The following is an 18,584-nucleotide window of genomic DNA, read 5'->3' on the forward strand; positions in this document are numbered from 1 at the left end:
AGTAGGCTCCACAAACGTTAGACTTTCTAAAGTGCGCTTGAGAGGAGTGGAAGGTTTTTATTAATATGAAAATCTACAACGTAACAAAGACAAAGATTTGTATGTAACTTTCCATTCTTAGTTGAAAGAAACAAATCCCTTTACAGTGCAAATACTTTTTTAAAACAATGTATATTTTAATCCACCACACCCTTTGTTTTTAGTAGCTGGTTTATTGGCAACCAAATATCTTTTTAGCAACTGCAAATACGTTAAAATAACAGACTATATTTATTACAGTGACAGGAAAAATGGAAATAAACAGGTTTGTCCCACTCATTGCACCTGGAATCACCCTCCTTCTGCCCAGTTTATCCATAGATCCTGCTTGACAGGTTGTAAATACCTACAAAAGCAGCTGCGAAGGGATTGGAATTAGTCACATACCTTTGTCTGCCCACAGGCTTGGTCTGCTCGGGAAGGGACTGGCTCACACTTCAGGAGTGTGTTCTACAAACAGGATTCAGCCCATTCCTGACTTAAGGCAATGACTTACTACAAGGCGTTTCTGCTTCTGTCTTTTTTAGGTGAGTTTTACTAAACCTTTTTTTAATACCATTTTCAAAAAAATCAGAGAACAATGTTTCTTTCCTGTGCTAAAAGGATTGGTGCTGGTGTTAATCATTAAAACCATTTAGTGGTGTGTTTGTAATGTTAATATTACAGGTATTCGTTTTTGTGCTCAATGTACTTCTTTACTTTATGTGAAGTTGAATTTCAGAGAATTTAAATAAATATGCTTAAAGCATTTTGATGTTTATAGAGAGCGTGACACTGGAATTAAAAGAAATGTGAAATGTCTGTCTCCCTTGTTAATACAAATATCTCCACACACACAGGCAGTGTATCTCACACTGAGATGGTGTGAACAATTTTCACGCATACATATGTATTTGTTACACAATGTGTTAAAATAACATAATAAATTCTAATCAGTTTTTAAATTTTTTAATATATTTTGTGTAGACACCAGTTTTTATTTTATAACTCAATGAAAGCATGTCCTTTTATGTACTGTAATTTTAAATTACAAATGGAATAAGATTGTCTTTATTACTTCCTATGAAAAACAAATTTAAAACATTTGATGGGTGGCTTTGATCTATAAAAAATCTCAAATGACATATTGTGTTTTAGTGATGAAGTAGTTCAGGTGGTAGCTGCATCAGCATGCATAGGCTGCAAAGGAACAAGTAATAGGTTTATTCCATGCTGGAAAGAGAAAACACAACGTTTCGGCTGTGGAGCCTTCTTCAGGTGTGGCTACACCCCTTGTGGTGGCAGTTGAACTGCCACAGCATGGGAGGATGAAGGAGTATCCCCTAGCACCTCATAGACACAAGGAGCAAAAGAGAGTCTCAGATACAGAAAAGAGAAAAACACAGTCTCTCTCAGAACCTCAGATGTGCTCAGGCCATTGTTATCAAACATGTCACCAAGAATATAGTCATCAGGTGTGGAAGTATGGAACAAACCTTCCAGACACTTTGCTGAAGCCGATGCCCACAGGCCATTTTTTTTTCAAGACATACAGTACTGTAGCTGGGTGAGATCCCGTAGATTAATTAGCTGCTAGTCGCCAAAGGGGGCTCGATGGGCCAAAAGGCCTCCTCTCACTTGTACAGTATCTACTCTTATGTTCTTATGAAGATGAACAGTTCTTGTTGACCAGGGTGGATACAGTAGGTAAAGGACTAAAAAGTTGACAAGTGAAATTTATGTCCTAGAGTTAACCCATGTCTAAAGCACTCTTAACTGAAAGGTCCAATGATATTTCTTAAAATGTGATCAAATAAAACAGTTATGATGGAATTGATTTGTTCTAGGTGTGTTGGTGAGAGTGAAATGGGAATTCTGTCAATGCAGGAGATTTTCAGTTCTGAATAGATTGCACAGCTTCCTTTGACTTCTTCAAAGTTAAAGCATCTAGATGTTCAACCTGTTTGATAGTTAAGAAAGGACATTTTTGCAAGTTGTAGAATTTCTTGATTATGCTCAAGTCTGTACCACCTTATGAATTCTACATAGATATGATCAAAAGTCTCAGAAACCACTAACATTTCAAGGCTTACAGAGTACAACATTATTATTGCCTTTGTTTTAGTCCCACTTTAACTAGGGCATTCTGTGTGTTTTTAGTAGAGCTACATTGCCTGGTATTTAGCATTCTGTTCTAAACACTTTTTAATAGTTTTTTATACTAGCTTTTCTGAGTGGCCTCATGTCTAGCTTTGCTCTGTAGAAATGTAGGATTTTGTTTTGTTTGCAGATGAAGAAGGGTAGTTTCTAACTGAGCAGTCTGCATTCTGCATTTCATTCTTATTCAGATTAGATGCAAAAGTAATATAGCAGTCCCTCATAACACTTTCACTAGCCTCTCTTAAACAATAAGGATTGTTTAAGCCTCTCTTAAATAATTGGGATTATTACCTGTAGAAAATCCTTCAAACCCTCAAAGAGATATAGTAAATAGGCTTCTGAAGAGGGTTAAAATGCCAGAATTTCTGTAGCGTGAGCCTAGCAGTTTTCCACAGTTTCCAGAGTGAGGTGATGTACCCTTGGACGGATGGGACCTCAGAATCCAGGGGGGGTCCGGGATTAAGGGGGGTTGGTATCCTAAGGAGCAATGGAAGGGGGACATACCTGTAGAGGAGGTGATCAGGGATTTGTGTGCGTACTCGGCCCAAGGGAGCAAAGGAACCCAGTTGTCTTGGGTTGCAGAGACATAAGACCTCAGGAACTTCAAGAGGTCCTGGTTGATTCTCTTTGTCTGGACATTGGCCTCTGGGTGATAGCCTGAGGTGAGGGAAACGGACCAGCAAAAGGCCCTCCAAAATTTACATTGAGGGCCTCTGTCCGAGACCATGTCTTTCGGGATGCCATGAAGTCTGAAGACGCGGAGGACAAACTGGTCTGCCATTTTCCAGTCGGATGGCAGGGTGGGGAGTGGAACAAAGTGAACTGCCTTGGAGAAACGATCCACAATGACCATTATAGCGTTTTTTCCTAGGCTCCTTGGTAGATCAGTAAGAAAATCAACAGAAACTTTTGACCAAGGTCGTTCGAAGATGGGAAGAGGTTGCAGGAGCCGTGCCTTCTTGTTACAACGAGATTTGATCCTGGCACATATGGAGCAAGTCCGCACATATTAGGCAATGCCAGGTTTTATGGACGGCCACCAAAAGTCCCTGGAGACTAGTTCCAGCGTGCGTTTTGAGCCAGGATGGCCGGCAAAGCGAGAATCATGACCCCACTGAAGGACTGCTGAGCGGATTTTGTTTGGAACAATGAGTTGGTCTGGAGGGCATTGGGGAGGGACTGTTTGACCAATCAGGGCACGTCTAACTTGGTCTTCACTTTCCCACCTGATTGCTGCGAGAATCTTGTCGGGATGTTCTCTAGCTCATGGGGGTCATGGAGGCGGGAGAGGGTGTCGGCCTTAACATTCTTAGATCCGGGAGAATATGTGATTAAAAAGCAGAATCTAGAAAAGAATAATACACCACAGGGCCAGGCGAGGGTTTAGCCATTTTGCAGACTGGATATAAACTAGATTTTTATGATCTGTGAGGATGGTGAAGGGGTGTTGGGCCCCCTACAGCCAGTGTCTCCACTCTTCAAGAGCAAGTTTGATGACGATTCCCTATGTCATAATTCACCTCGGCTGGTGACAACCTTCTGGAGAAAAATGCGCAGTGATGGAGTGTCCCTTTGTCCCCATGACGTTGTGACAGGACGGTGCCCACACCATGGCCGGAAGCATCTACTTCCGGAGGAAAGCTTTGTCAGCCTTGGGGTTCCATTTGCCCTGATTAGGGCCTTTATGAGTCAGAATGGTGATGGGTGTGATGACAGACCTGAAGTTATGGATGAAACAGTGGTAGAAATTGGCAAAACCTGAGAAGCGCTGGTCCTGTTTGAGACTCTTGGGGGTTGGCCAGTCCCTGATGGCAGTAACCATAGCAGAATCTATTTCAACACCAAGTGTTAGAAATTCTTGTAGTAGTCTTGGAGGGTTCTATTTCCTTGATCCAGGGTGGATGGGTGGGTGGCCACCAGGCGATCGGAGCTGGTTTGGCCAAAACCGGTTTTCAGTTTTCTTCAAATAAATTGAAATCCACTGTTTCTGGTGCCTGTTTAGCGAGGAGTGCAGCTCCCCAGTCCAGAGCTCACCCTGTCAGGAGTGAAACAACAAAAGCTATTGTTTCCTTTGAGGAGGTGAAGTGCTCAGGATGGAGTTGAAAGGTGATCCAGCACTGAGCCAGAAAACCCGGCATGTTGTGGGATTCCCATCAGACTTATACGGGGTGGGCAGGGGAGGTGATCTGGAGATCTGAAGATGGGGAAACGCCAAACTGAGAAGGGGGAATGGAAGAGGATCTGGACACATTGTCAACGAGTTGCTGAAGTGTGGAGTGAAGTTGAACCAGTGCGTTTGAATGTTGTGCTGAAATGGAGTAAATGGCATTGTAGCCCGCAGGATCCATGTGTGCGGCTCAGTATTTTGTTAGCAATAGCTGATCATGAAAAGGTGGTAGGATCCAAGGTAAGATTGAACAGAGGAAACAGAGGTTTTAGTGAGTGGAGATGGGTTTACTTATCCAAAACGCATAGTCAATATTAGTGGTCGAGGTCAAGCATGGGTCAAAAAGCTGGTTGCAGAGGATGAAGGATTTCGCATACGTAGAAATCGAGGCGAAAGTAGCTCGGTGAGGGTTAACCCAATACTGAGCATGGGACTGCAGATGAGTACCACTTAAGTAGTGATTGTCGGGAGTCTAGGTGCAGGACAAGGCCGTGGTTGGGTATTTAGGCTGTGCATCAGCGTTTGTGAGAAGTAGCCTGGGCTTGTGTCTGATGAGTGCATCTGCATTTGTGGGAAGTAGCCTGGGCTTGCGTCTGATAAGTGAGATCCATGACAGCATTACTGCCTTACAGCTCTGGGGCTCTGGGTTCAGTTTCTAGAGTGCTATCTGCATGGGGTTTGTATGTTCTTTCCGTGATCATGTAGGTTTCCTCCAGGTTCTCTGGTTTCCTCTCACAGTCCAAAGACATACCGGTAGGGTAACTGCCTTCTGGGAAAACTGGCCCCTGTGTGACTGGGTGTGTTTGTGTCAGTATGTGCCCTGCAACAGACTGGCATTCTTTCCAGGGAGTCTCCTGTCCTGCTTGCCAAGAAAAGCTCTGGCTCCTTTGTGACCCTAAACTGGATAAAGAGGTTAGAAAATGGATGTACTGTATGGAATAAAAACAAATGAATAATAAAAGGTATTAAACTGATACCAAATAACTGTTGATAAGTTCAGATGTGCTGTTTTTAATAGTGAGATAATCAAAATGGGATGTTTTAAAGGGCAGGAAATCTTTCTTTTTGTAAATAAGATTTTAGCAGATTCCTCTTCTTAATGTGATTGCAAAATGACATTAGGAAAATGTTCAAAAACCATGTCAAAATATCATGGAAAGAAAACATATCTCAAGACAAAGTAAACGGGACAATGAATTTCTTAAATTAAAAAAAAGTATTTGATTCATGTGATTCAGGTTATTTAAATTTGCAAAACCGATGCCCTGAGTTTCAAATCAATGCCTATAAACCTCATTTGTTACTAGTGGTTGCAGTGAAATTTCAAAATATGTGTTCTGCAGAATACCTCTGTCTATTATTCTGAAAGGTCAATGGTAAAAAAAAACTGCAGTACAAATATGCAGTGCATATTTACAGTATGTGCAGGCTACGCAGTGCAGTTAGAAAATACTTTCATTTCATGTACTTTCACAAATATTTGTGTGTAAACATTATGTGATTCTGCCTTATTTATTAATGAAACATCTGGTAATCTTGATATTTTTGCTATTTCAATTTGATGTCCAAAGAAAAAAGTACTGATTTCAAAACCATAAGAAGAAACTCCACATTAGTGATGTCCAGTTGACCCACACTCCAGCAGTTTATCCTGAATAATATCTGAAAAAAAATGGTTTGGGGTCTTGAGATGGCCATCACTAGCCTACCTGGCCAGAGTGATATCATTCTGAATGGTCTGGCCATCAAAAGCCACAGGACTTTTCTGTTTTCATTTAATAAATGCTCACAGACGGTTGATTGTTGACTACTTAATCAATGGGCTTTATTTTTCCAAGTCTTTCAATTGTTATATTGATGACAGATAGAAAGTGTGCAAGGTACCATGGCACCAGTGTCCTGCAATATGAAGAAAACAGCAGTAGAAGAGGGCTGTTCTATAAATAATTATGGAACAACGCCATGACACTATCATTAAACTGTGAAATTATTAGTGCTCATGGGATATTCGCTGCTCCTGTTACAATCTTCTTACAGTTCAAATAACTCTCCTATCCTTTCTTCTTCAGCAAATCTGGTTTGTGTGTGTTTTGGAATCCTGACCCCTTCAAGTTTTCTCTGTACATCAGCCTGTCCAGATTCCACATACTGTCAAATATTGCTCTCAACTAAACAAATTATATACACGCACAGCAACCACAGACATATAAGAATTCTTGTAGGTTTTAAAGGGGCTTCTCAATTAATAACGGACTAAATTCTAGGTGCTTTTCGATTAAACTGATCAAAATCTAGACAATCAGGAAATATTCTTCTATCCAAATAACTGTTCCAATTAGGCAATTAAAATCCTGTTGTTAATAAGAACCCTAGGATCACACCAACACAACTCTAATGTATATTTCTTCATCGGACCTAATCTCACCCACTTCTTTTATACTGCATGTAAAGTATGTACACTACAGTATATACATATCTTGTCCTCTGGACTTCCCTGGGACACTTGCAGCAGCTCCCTACTCTTGAGGAGGGGTGAGGGATGGTTGGTTAGCATTGGGTTTATGGTCAGGCTCCAATTCTCACGATTAGGCAACTTACACCAAATAACCTCTAATACATTCTACCCTCTATTGCATTCATTAGGATCTAACCAGACAAGTGAGACTGAGTTTATTGAGCACTATAATAAAAACAAATAGGACTTGGATTGAGGGCAGAGAACTTTAGGTGTTAGGCTGCTGGATTTACCAGTCATTTTTTACCTCTCTCAGCATTTTCTAGATCCTTGTTACATTTTGTCTCCTATCACCAGCTAACTTATTGGCACCAAAGCAACTGCAACACAATGAATTCAATATAAGATCATAACCAATAACCTAAAAAATGTAAACACACGGAGGTTGATTGGGGGATGCATATATAGTTTTAAAATGTAAAGAGTAAATGTTGGCTTGCAGTGAGGTAGTTTAAAACATTCACAGACACTGACTTAAGGTAAAATGATTTGAGAATTAATGTCTCATTAGGAAATGTTTACCATTATAGCAAGAATGAGTGGTTTTGAAGAGTTAAATCTTGTCAGCAATTAACATAGCAATCAGCCTTACATGGTGCAACACGTATGATGTGAGGTACTGTATGTATGGCAGGGTTGTTCATCCTGGTTATGCAATGAGCTGACCAGTGGCTTCTGTGGTATAGTTTACTTTTACTACTAATGATCACAAGCTGTATTTCATAAACCATGGTACGTCTTTTATGCCCGAAGCTATAAAACATGCAAAGAATGTAAAAAAATAGCTAAACTAACCTCAACTGGGAAACTCATTTCCGTCATGATATACATTTGTGAATGATTACAGGCTCTGAATCAGAAGCAGTGAAAAGGTATTAGCACAGCAAAGCCCTCATCATCCTTCTACATATGTTTGCATCTGAAGCTGAATAGGAGCTTTCGGTATAAGAAAAACCACAAAGAAAAGATACACTTATGAAATAGTTTGAGGTTAGTCATGCATTGTTCTTAGGAAATGCCATTTATTATTTGGAATGCAGGTCAATTAACACAGATAGCTTCCCAATTACAGTTTAACTAGCTAGTTTGTTGGCCAATACAAAGTCTGAGGCATATGCAGGGGATGTAAAATTATACAGAACACAGGATGTTTACATAGAGTAATCTCCAACCTCCCGCAATCTTATTTGCACGTACAATTGTTACCACCTCTTTTTCATATTGACTTCAACACGTTTTTAGATAATACAGTGCTTGGATCCAAGATACAAGTAAAGGCTAATTTTATGCTGCAAAGCAGAAAAAAATTGAAAACATTGTTTTGGAGGTTAAGTCTTCTTCTGGTGTGAAGAAGGCTTAACAGACAAAACATGTCTTTTCTTTCCTTCAGCTTTCCAGCATGGAGTTACCCTTAACTCATTCCTCTGTACACATCTGAAGCTCCCCTCTTGTTTCCGACATGAAATTGAACAATTAAAATTCATCTTTAGGTTACAATTGAGTACTAAAATCAAACACACCAGCAAATACAGTATATTAGAATTAGAATATTTACAGATATATGATGTGACATACTGTACAAGATAAAATTACAGACTTATCTTCAAGGAAATATATCTTGGAACTTAACATTCTGCAGTATAGCAATACTGCTACTAATATTTCTCACATTAAGAAAAAATAAAATAATCTTCCAATAAATCATCACTGAACAATGCTGTATACTCAGTTACAATCTAAAACATTTAGATTAACTTGTGGTTAAAAAAATGGAGGCAAGTTATTTCAAAATAACTCCAAATTGACATGTGCTAACATGACATTTGCTCATCTAGCTGTGGAAAAGTATGCATAAAACACTTTTTTAAAACATTATTCTCTGAAGCTTCTGTGAGAAAGTAAAGGTTTTTAAAGCAGGACACCTCACTGATGTCCTTCCTCTGGACACATGTACTGTACCATTCTCCTAAATGCTAGCTTAACAGTATAGCTATTTCCTTTGCTGGGGAGTAACATTACTAACCACTTTGTGATTCCTCTAAATTCTGAAAGTTAGTTGTCTGGTTACTTGCATAGTTTCTCACAAAAAAAATCAGGTAGCACTCAGACTTTATTAGAAAAAAGGGGCTGGGACAGATGCCAGTGGAAATCCATTATTTTATTTATCCATCCATTTTCTAACCACTTCTTCCAATACAGGGTCGCAGGGGAGCCAGAACCCTTCCTGGCAAGCAGTAGGTGCGAGGCAGGGTACACCGTGGATGGGACGCCAGTCCATCACAGGGTAGATACACAAACACACACGTGCACACACCAGGGCCAATTTTCCCAGAAGCCAAATAACCTACCAATATGTTTTTGGACTGTGAAGGAAACTAGAGCACTTGGAAGGAACCAACACAAAACACAAACATGGAGAGAACATACTGTACAAACCAGAGTTATTTAACTCTACCAAAATGATAGTACTGCTTGCCAGTATGGGAGGGTTAATGTTACTTCTCATAGCTTTAATAATTAACAGGGGTCTCATCTAGATCTCCTTTGGTCATGGCTTGGCTTCTGTACTAATGCTGATCTTCACATTTTCATAGAGATACTAATGAGCCATCCCCTCACGCCCTGTTTTTCAAATTCAGCATAAGGTGTAGTCCGATTCTTTTTGTCTCTCAGAATGCTCTCTAGAACATCCTTTTTCTCCTAGGTTACAAAACATATTTCCCAAATTGCCACACATTTTATTCACACAAAACACAGTGTTCCCCATTCAAGGTCAGTTAGTGTTTACAGTATTGCTAGTTATTAAATTGTTATTTTAGGTAATAATGCATTTGTCTATGGGGCTGACACTGTGACAGTGGGACAATTTATAATCCATACTGTCACTTGTGTTTTAGGTATTTAGTATGCCTCAATATTTAGTGTTTCAGAAAAAAACTAATTCAGGTTCCCATACAATCACTCACATCTTTTCTACAAGATGTATTTCAACACCTTTAAATGAGTACAATCAGAATGGAAAGTAAGACCTGCCAAGAAAAAACCTTGCAAAACAGGAAATAACTGGTCAACGTTTTTGTTGCTTTGGAAATTGATCAAATATTGGGGTTTTTTTGTGTTTGTTTTGTGCGCATTTATTCCAGAGGCATGTTTTCCCTTGAATTTAAAACTCCTTTTTGGGTGTATAAACATGTTTGTAATCCTTCTTAATCCTCCTTGCCACTGAAATGCATTTTTAACCACATATGATGAATTATCATTATGAGATATTTTAAAAATAAGGATAATAGTGTTACAAACTGGTTTGCCAGTTTTATGTACCTTGGAATTTCGTTAAGCATTTAAATTATACTCATTATTAACCCTTCTAAGATCTTAAAAATAGAAGGTAGTGTACATGTAAAGTATTTCATTTTAGAATTCATAAGAGAATGGAAATAATATGATTTTTTGCAAAACAAATTAGAGTTTGCTTTAGGAGCTCAGGTTGAAGACATATATACATATATATTGAATATATGTATATATTGAACAAATGTATTATAATCTGAAAAACACATTATATCTATATATCCTTATAGGCTATGTTACTGTGTAAAAACTGGTATGATCCAATGAAAAATATTATTTTACACTATCATTAATTTTTGTTTTTTCTTGTTTGCTTCTGTTACTGAGGGCATTTGATTAGTTTGGGAATTTTTCTAATACTAATTCATGAAGCTTCAATATTCCACTAAGACTTTGTGCATTCAAGTCCATCACAGTGGGAAGCAGTGGTATCAAAAAGTAAGTTCAGCAATAAAATCAAAAGCAAATTTATTTTTTTTTTCGATACTGACATGTTCAGGCTTTGTAAATATTTTTATCTCTTTGAGCATACTTCTATAATAACATGAAGGATGTGTAATATGAGAGAACTACAGAATTTCTGATTAAGCATATTTTTTTCTAATACTGAGTTCCAGGGTGTGTGTGCTGTGTCCCAACTTGCTTTTTCAATTATGTACAAAGTATTTACAGCCTATTTAAAAATTCTTTATTCAGTAGTTGATCCTTAGGTAGAGGACAGCCTGAACCAAAAATGCACGCCTTTATGTTTCATTTCGCAAATCTGACCTTAGTTGCCTTTGTGTTCCAGATGTTTACCATAATTATCCCAGTTTTGCATTTAATGGTGCGCTAAACAAAAAGGTTCAGTCCAAGACTACACACCTATCAAAACTATTTACTGTACTATGTAAATTGAAGAATCTGGCAAGAGCATGTCTCAGTGGGTTGACATAATCTTTTTTTTATAACTGCTGGAGCTGTTTCGTAATTTTTTTCAGAGCAATAACAGTTCAATTCCTGCAGGTGTCATAACATGATGATTTTAGGCTAGCTACTATATGTAAAAATATTATTTACAAAGAGACGTTTGTTGGTGTGCAATGTTACAGTGTGGCGATAAATAAAGAGAACACTCCAATCTTTGCTATGGATTTTTCTTGATTAACTGCTGTTAGCACATTTAGCCTAAGTCTTCTGCATATTTTAATAGATCAAAGAGTGAATCGTGAATCACCTCTGAACTGTTATTGGTTGCTTTTCCAAGAGTGTAAATGACTCTTACCATGCTCTTTATACTGTATGGTGTGAGGCTGTTGGTTTTTTCAAAGTGGGTGGAGGAATCTGGCAGGAACTTCTATAGTTTACTATACTGGAGATACAGGTTCAACTTTGATTAAATTTTATTCGACCTTGCCAAGAGTCAAATTGCTATTATTCACTAGATGATTTTTGCCTATTAGCAATAGGTGTGTGTAAGTATTCATCCTCAGCTGTCTTCTATTCACTAATCACCAGTACCACCAATCTGTTGCAGTAACAGTATTTTGCAATATTGCATAGTTTTAAGAATAAGATTTTATTTTATGCTCAGTGAGTATGCTACTGTACATAACCCTCATATTGGGACAGCATAAGAGTCCCAAATAATACTAGGGTGTGTCAGGTGCTTAAGAAGAAATGTTCTATGATTTATTATTATTATTTATTTGGCTGGAACCAAAGGTAAATTACAAGGGATGAAATAAGCAAAGTATCAATCATTAGGTCAATTAAGATATGGTTTAAAAATTGTTTATGTTTGTATCTGTATTGGGAAGAAACACAAAATTCCACACTAATAAATACTTACAAAATCTTAAATTTAAGAAACTAGCATTATCTTAGCATTGATGGAAAACAAATGTGAGTTATTGTGTGCTTTGGCAATGCCTATCAGCATAAAATGCCCATTCATCCAAGCACTGAAGAAAACCATTCAGAGGCATCCAGTGTATTTTGGTTTCTATGCACATTCAAATATTTTATCTATGTTCATCTTTCAAGTAACATTAATGAGAAACATTGCCTGTTCCCTGCTACTAGGTCTGCAACTCCTGCAACATGTCCAAAGTACGACTCCATCTCCATTGTGCAGCCCTGGACAGGTGGAGTGTTCTACATTAGGTAACAATATGTGTATTTTTCTCAATTTCTATGCATATACACATTTTACCATTTGCTGAATCAGTAAGGACTGTGCTTGTAATAAATGCTCTATACTACAGATCCTCTAGAAAATGGTCACATTCATCCATTATGTAAAGACTACTTTCACAGAAAACATTTTACAAATCATTTATAATTAGGAGCAGTTTTCTGAGTAGAAGGGAGGGAAGAGTTGAGGTGCCATAAAATGTCACTCACCAATGAACAAAGCAGCAAAGATAATATGGAAAACAAACCTTTACAGTCTCAGTAGTGTTCATTTTACAGTGTCAGTTTCACACAGAAAGACAGATAGGCATTAAAAGTCTTTGTTCTATGAAGTTCCCAGCAGTTTCCAGTTTCTCTTGTTATGTAAGTGTGACTGTAACACCTTGTATCCTTGTCTACACCTATCCCAGGATAGGCATCTGTTGTCATATAGTGTATGGTTTGATTATATGTACTAAAAGTTCAATACAAAGTAAAAACATAACGTATAGGGCAACAAGTGAGATTCAAAGAATGAAAAGCCTGCACAATAATGTTTGTGCAATTAGTAAAAATAAAAAAAAGGTTTAGGATTAAAATGAAATTATTTCATAATGATAATATCACAATGAAATGAAAATAGTAATTTGTAAATTGCCTTGCAGAGCTGAATCCTTTTCGTGAGCCCTTACAGTATAGCCAGAAAATGTTGTGTCATTCACTGGCTTCTAATCTGCTGAGCTAGAGGTTGTAAATTACCCTTTTTTTCACAATATTCTATTTCAATTTCTCCCCAGTTTCTGTGGCACAGTCTTATGAGACCCCACGAATAGCACAAGTGAAAATACAGAAATGTGATGCAGACATGGACAAGTACTGCTTTCATGGAGAATGCATTTTTTTGGTGGACCTAAGTGAACACCACTGCAGGTGAGATGAATACTGGCATTCAGGCACTGTGGCACTGAACTGTGAGTCTTGATGGATGTTGGCTTTCCTTGTTTAACTTCAGTCATGGCTCCAACAGCTGTACTAGGATTAATTTGGTAAGATTGGTACTGTGGGAACAGAGATGGAGTTAATGTCTTGCTATTTAGCCATTCTTAATTCAGTGGTAAATATAAGATTTTAACATAGAATTGAAAAAGTGAGCCAAAATATTTCTCTGTACTTTGCTGCATCCTATTTCCTTCTATCTTCACAAGTCTTCAAGGCCCTGATGCAGCAAAGCTTCCCCATAGCATGATACTGCCACCACCACGCTTCACAGTAAGGATGGTGTTCTCAGGATGATGTTCACTCTTATGCTTGCACCAAACATAGCAACAATGAGCCCAAAAACTTTAGTCAATTTGGGTCTAGACAGACCACAGAATCTTCTTCCACTTTGTCTCAGAGTTCCACATGCCTTCTGGTAAAGTGTAGGTGAGATTTAATGTGAGCTTTTTGTCACTCTCCCATGAAGCCAAATTTGTGAGGCATCCAGGCAATTGTCATATGCACAGTTTCTCGCATCTCAGCTATGAATGACTGTAATTTCTTTAGAGACCTTTCGATGGCCCCCCTGACTAGTGCACTTCTTGCCTGTTAACTCAGTTTTTGATGACACCCTGTTCTTCACAGTTTTACAGTTGTGCCATATTTTCTACATTTGTTTAGAACAGACTTTACTGTGCTTTGAGGGATATGAAATGCCTTAGAGATTTTCTAGTACTGTACCCTTCCCGTAATTGGTGCTTTTTAATAACCCTGTCCCAGATTACTTTGAAACTTTCTTTGTCTTCATGATGTAGGTTTTGTTGGGAGCAATCAACTGTGAGACCTCCCACAGATAAAGGCATATTTATCCAGACCTCATATGAACCACCTAATTGCACACAAGTGGACTCCATTTAATAAAAAATGATGTGACTTCTAAAGGCATTTTGTTGCACCAGAGCCTGTTTAGGTGTGTGTCACAGCAAAATACTTATTCAATCACTTATTTTCTGTTTTATATTTATAATCTATTTAGGATGATCTCTAGAATTTAGTTTTCACTTTGACATTATAGAGTGTTTTATGTGAGTCAATGGCAAAAATCCCTCACAGATACTGTACTGTACATTGTGATTCTATATTTAAACAAAGTAAAATGTGGAAAAGTCCAAGGAGAAGAAATAATTTTGATAGCCACTGTACCATGTTGCCCATCGTTTCATTTACATTGATTTCGGCAACAGATTGATCCCTTAAAATTATTAAATCCCTTATTTTGGTCATAACCAAATTCATCACTGGAAAGGGTACTTTAGTTACTGTACTTACTGTACGAGTGTAACTGAGTTTTATTATGAGATGGAAATCTAAGTAAATGTTGCACTTGACTGAATACCTTATTAAATATTTCACACACCATCAGTGATTATAGCATGTATTGTATATATAATACTAAATACATTTAAAAGAATGCTCCACAGTCGAAACATTGTGTTGTCTTTTTTCTCTTTTTGGCATGAAATAAACCTATTACTTGTTCCTTTGCAGTCTATGCATGTTGACGCAGCTACCCACCTGAACTACTTGTATATATCATGATGCAATGACAATAGAAATAGAACATGACTTCTAACATCACTGCAGTGTGAAAATAATTACAAAGGCAGATTAGATAGACGAGACAGAGCTGGGCTAGTGTGGAGACCCTCTGCCACCCAGAACCTTACCTGTGCAGCATTGTTATCATTATAAAATGGGTTAGTCTTTTAAACATTTAAAAGATTATGCACAGCTGAAAATGTTCGTCAGCAACTGTCTGAAGTCTTGCAATAAGCGTCGGTCACTGATTTTTTGAAAATCTATTCCCTTTGTTCATGCATTTCTCAGGTGTGAGAAGGGCTTCACTGGGTCTAGATGTGCTCACATTGAACTTGTGAGCAAGCCGTTGAATAAGGAATACATCATTCTCACCGTGGTGTGCGTGGGGTTGCTGCTCATCGCTTTAGCAGGAACATTATACTTCTTCTACAAGTGGTATGAAAAAAATTACTTTTCCCATAATGTTCTTTAACTGCAGCCATTCCTCAAGAATTACAGAAGTTTTAGTTGTAAACCGTCCTTTCTGTTTTGTGAACTGAAATTATAATAACAAAACAAATTAACTTTATTAATGAAAGAATGTATTTTGCATGTGCAACACTGATTTCCAATTACTATGACATGAACCAGCAGGCTTTTTACTGTTTTTATTTTCTGTTTAACATATATGTACCCACATGTTTTGCATCAGGGTACAGTATACAGTACAGTAGTAGGAAAGCCTCTGGACTCATGACTGAGCGGTTATGGGCTCCAGTCCCTGCTGCAGACACAGCTGTTGTACCTGGGGTGAGGTACAGTACTTTACCCCACCTGCTCCAGTCTACCCAGCTGTATAAGTGGGGACCAGCATACTGTAGCTGCGTGGTGATCACTGTGATGGACCAGCATCCTCTCTGGCGAGGGGTGGAATGCTCTCAGTTTGTTTAATGTTATGGTGGTGAGGATGAGCTCTGGCACAATGAGCCACTGTGCTTTGGTTTACCTTATTTACTCTCTGTGCCTTTCAGTTAAAACATTGCTGTCTCTGCCTTGTCTGATCTGAACTGGCTGGCTAGGACAGCTGTAACAGGATTCAGCAAGATAAGGAGTAGGCTTTGCAAGATTGTGGCATAGGTTTTGTTTGATATGAAGTTGTTCATTTCATTTCTGACACAAGATATTTTGTCCAAAATACTTGTATATTACAGTATCATTCTATACTACTGGTAATGACATTTTTGGTGCTTTTTTGGCAGGTACAAAAAGAATAAGTGCACTTCACGAGAGAAAAAATACCAAGAAGTACAACTTGCATGAAGGAAGATCTGTTAAAAGAATGTAACTGTGGAATCAAATGTTATGACATCAGTCAAGCCTGTGAAACATATTGGCCCCAGTGCTCTTGTGATGAAGACATATTGTATTTACCCTCCACTAATGTGTAGAGGGTATTTATTTGATAAGCATATATGTGGTCTTTAGTGTATAGCTGTATTCATTCTTTTGCATTAGTTAGTGTGATTATTGGGATAATGCAAAACAGTATTTCTTAATATGGTAGCACTAATGACAATAACAGTTACTGTTGGTGTTCATATTAGACATAGTAGTAGCAGTAGTATGAAAAAATGCATCAATGTAGTCTCAGCAGCTTTTGTCTGAAATGTTGTGAAAAGGAAATGAACGTGATTGTGTTACTAATAATCCTTTGGCATATTTTCATTTAAGCCTAGCGTATACTCTATGTCAAAACTACCAACAGTAGTATACACGTAAGCTAAGAATTATTAGCTTTTGTGTTAGGATTCTTTTTCACACTGATAAAAAATGGAAACTTTCTAAAGTAAGCCACTTCTTTGTTAGCTCTTTTACTGCTGATCTTAAGATAGCACTGCATGTTCAATTGTTCTTCTGCACTCACATGACCTGCAAATACAGACATCACGTGTGCTACATTATACATTGCTTTATCGCAAAATAGGCCTTCAAAATGTCTCTTTAAAACCCTATGCCGCCTTTGAAGCGAATACCTGCCTGTAATTAGAAAACCAGCAAAGGACAGAGTTTAGAAGCACACCCATCTTCCACCTGACGTAAAGAACGTGGGAAGCAGTTCGCATTTCTGAACACATTTCACTATTCTGAACACAGGAAGGAGGTTCAGATTACTCATTGATTTCAAATGAAAGTTGAGGATTTATTGAGTAGGTGCAGCAGTGCTTTCTTCCTGTTGACACATGACCTTACGTGAACTGGGAACTGTTGCTCCCTATTGACAGTATTTTCTTTGTTGGCCTTATCCAAACGGTATTGTTAAGTTCATTTAATGACATTTTTAGCACCACTGTTATAAGTTTAGGTCCACCATATTTAAAGCTTTCAGTTTCAAAATAATAAAAAAAGTAACATAATATCTCATGAAACAAAGCAGACAGAGAGATACTGTAACTGTGGTCAAATCTTTCAATATTTTGTCTGCTTCTATAACAACTATCAAAAATGATTATCCTTTTGTATAATCTTGATGAAGCCACAGCTAAGAGCATATCTGCTAGGTAAACTGAACTTCTTGACAAAAGGTGTTCAATCCTGGGGTGTAGCCCTTTTTTATACATATAAAATTAGACTCAACACCAACAAAAATAAAGGGCAGTGGAAATGGAAAAATTGGAAACTGAAATTAATGAACCAGAGAGGATACAAGAGCAGCCATGCTGCTCCTATAAAAAGCTAAAAGTAAATAAAAGTATAGAATAATCACGTATTAAAAACGGTTCTAGGCATCCCCCAGAGTAAAAAGACAATAAGGTATTAAAACCTTACTCTTCCAATTCATAATTTTCTGCTTGAGATATAAAACATGAATAATGTATAAAATATTTGATATGTAATTTATTTACATATATTTACAATATATTTTAAATGAAATAAAATGCTATATTTAGTATTGTACAGAATTTAATCATATCCAGACCCTTACCCTGCACTGTTACAGTTCAGCAATGAGCATCTCTGAAGTTAAAGTTGTGGGGATTATTGAATGCAATATTTGCAATTATCCATGATGTGGTAGTTTTCAAACATGAATCAGGTATGTGTGCTTTTGGAACTGTGTGCAAATATTATTTTTTATAAGTAGTTCAGGTGGGTTTATTTTTTATAATACAGTTATCTGAAATGTGCCGTAGAATGTTTTACAATTTTCTGAAAATATGCTTGTGACTTCATTTTAACATTGCTTGTAACTGATATTGTCAGACTTTTTTTTAAAAAAAACATATTTTTACATTTCAATTTTTATATTCAGTCAAGCTTAAAGCATTGTTATTTTTCCTTTATTTTATTTATTTTACTCCATCAATGTTTTTAGCCAAATAAAATCTCCTATCATCTGCTAGTACTGTTTTACTGCAGTCCAGTGGAGGGCACTATCAACTTATTAAAAGACTTCTACACTGTAAGCTGTGTTTACAGTTCAGATATACAGTATGGTACATGGCTTTAACTCAACTTTTCTTACAGTTTTCTGCAATCAAAGGCAATTGTGGAGAGCAGAAATTTAAGTTTTATAATAATAACGCGGATGATTAATGGACTCTTTTTGTCACTGGCAATACAATGCATTTTTCCTATCCTTTGTGGAAACAATACAAGTCTGTT

The 18,584-nt window shown here is 37.5% G+C and overlaps 1 protein-coding gene across 1 annotated transcript; it reads left to right on the plus strand.

The window, feature by feature from the left end:
• Window positions 1-415: 415 nt before the first annotated feature.
• LOC148838019 (proepiregulin-like) lies at window positions 416-18,318 on the plus strand. The gene is made up of 5 exons (XM_088911913.1): window positions 416-566; window positions 12,276-12,356; window positions 13,163-13,295; window positions 15,231-15,377; window positions 16,181-18,318. The coding sequence occupies exons 1-5, from the start codon at window positions 527-529 to the stop codon at window positions 16,239-16,241; spliced, it is 462 nt and encodes a 153-aa protein (XP_088768039.1). The 5' UTR covers window positions 416-526; the 3' UTR covers window positions 16,242-18,318.
• The last annotated feature ends 266 nt before the right edge of the window (window positions 18,319-18,584 follow it).

This window comes from Atractosteus spatula, chromosome 3 (assembly GCF_055471065.1).
Source record: "Atractosteus spatula isolate fAtrSpa1 chromosome 3, fAtrSpa1.hap1, whole genome shotgun sequence".
In the NCBI taxonomy this organism is placed as follows: Eukaryota; Metazoa; Chordata; class Actinopteri; order Semionotiformes; family Lepisosteidae; genus Atractosteus; species Atractosteus spatula.

Bases quoted from the DNA above. Each gene is read 5' to 3' on its own strand.
- LOC148838019 (XM_088911913.1), top strand. From the start codon at position 527: ATGACTTACTACAAGGCGTTTCTGCTTCTGTCTTTTTTAG. The intron at 567-12,275 runs GTGAGTTTTACT...CCCTGCTACTAG, and splicing joins TCTGCTTCTGTCTTTTTTAG to GTCTGCAACTCCTGCAACAT. The intron at 13,296-15,230 runs GTGAGATGAATA...TGCATTTCTCAG, and splicing joins CTAAGTGAACACCACTGCAG to GTGTGAGAAGGGCTTCACTG.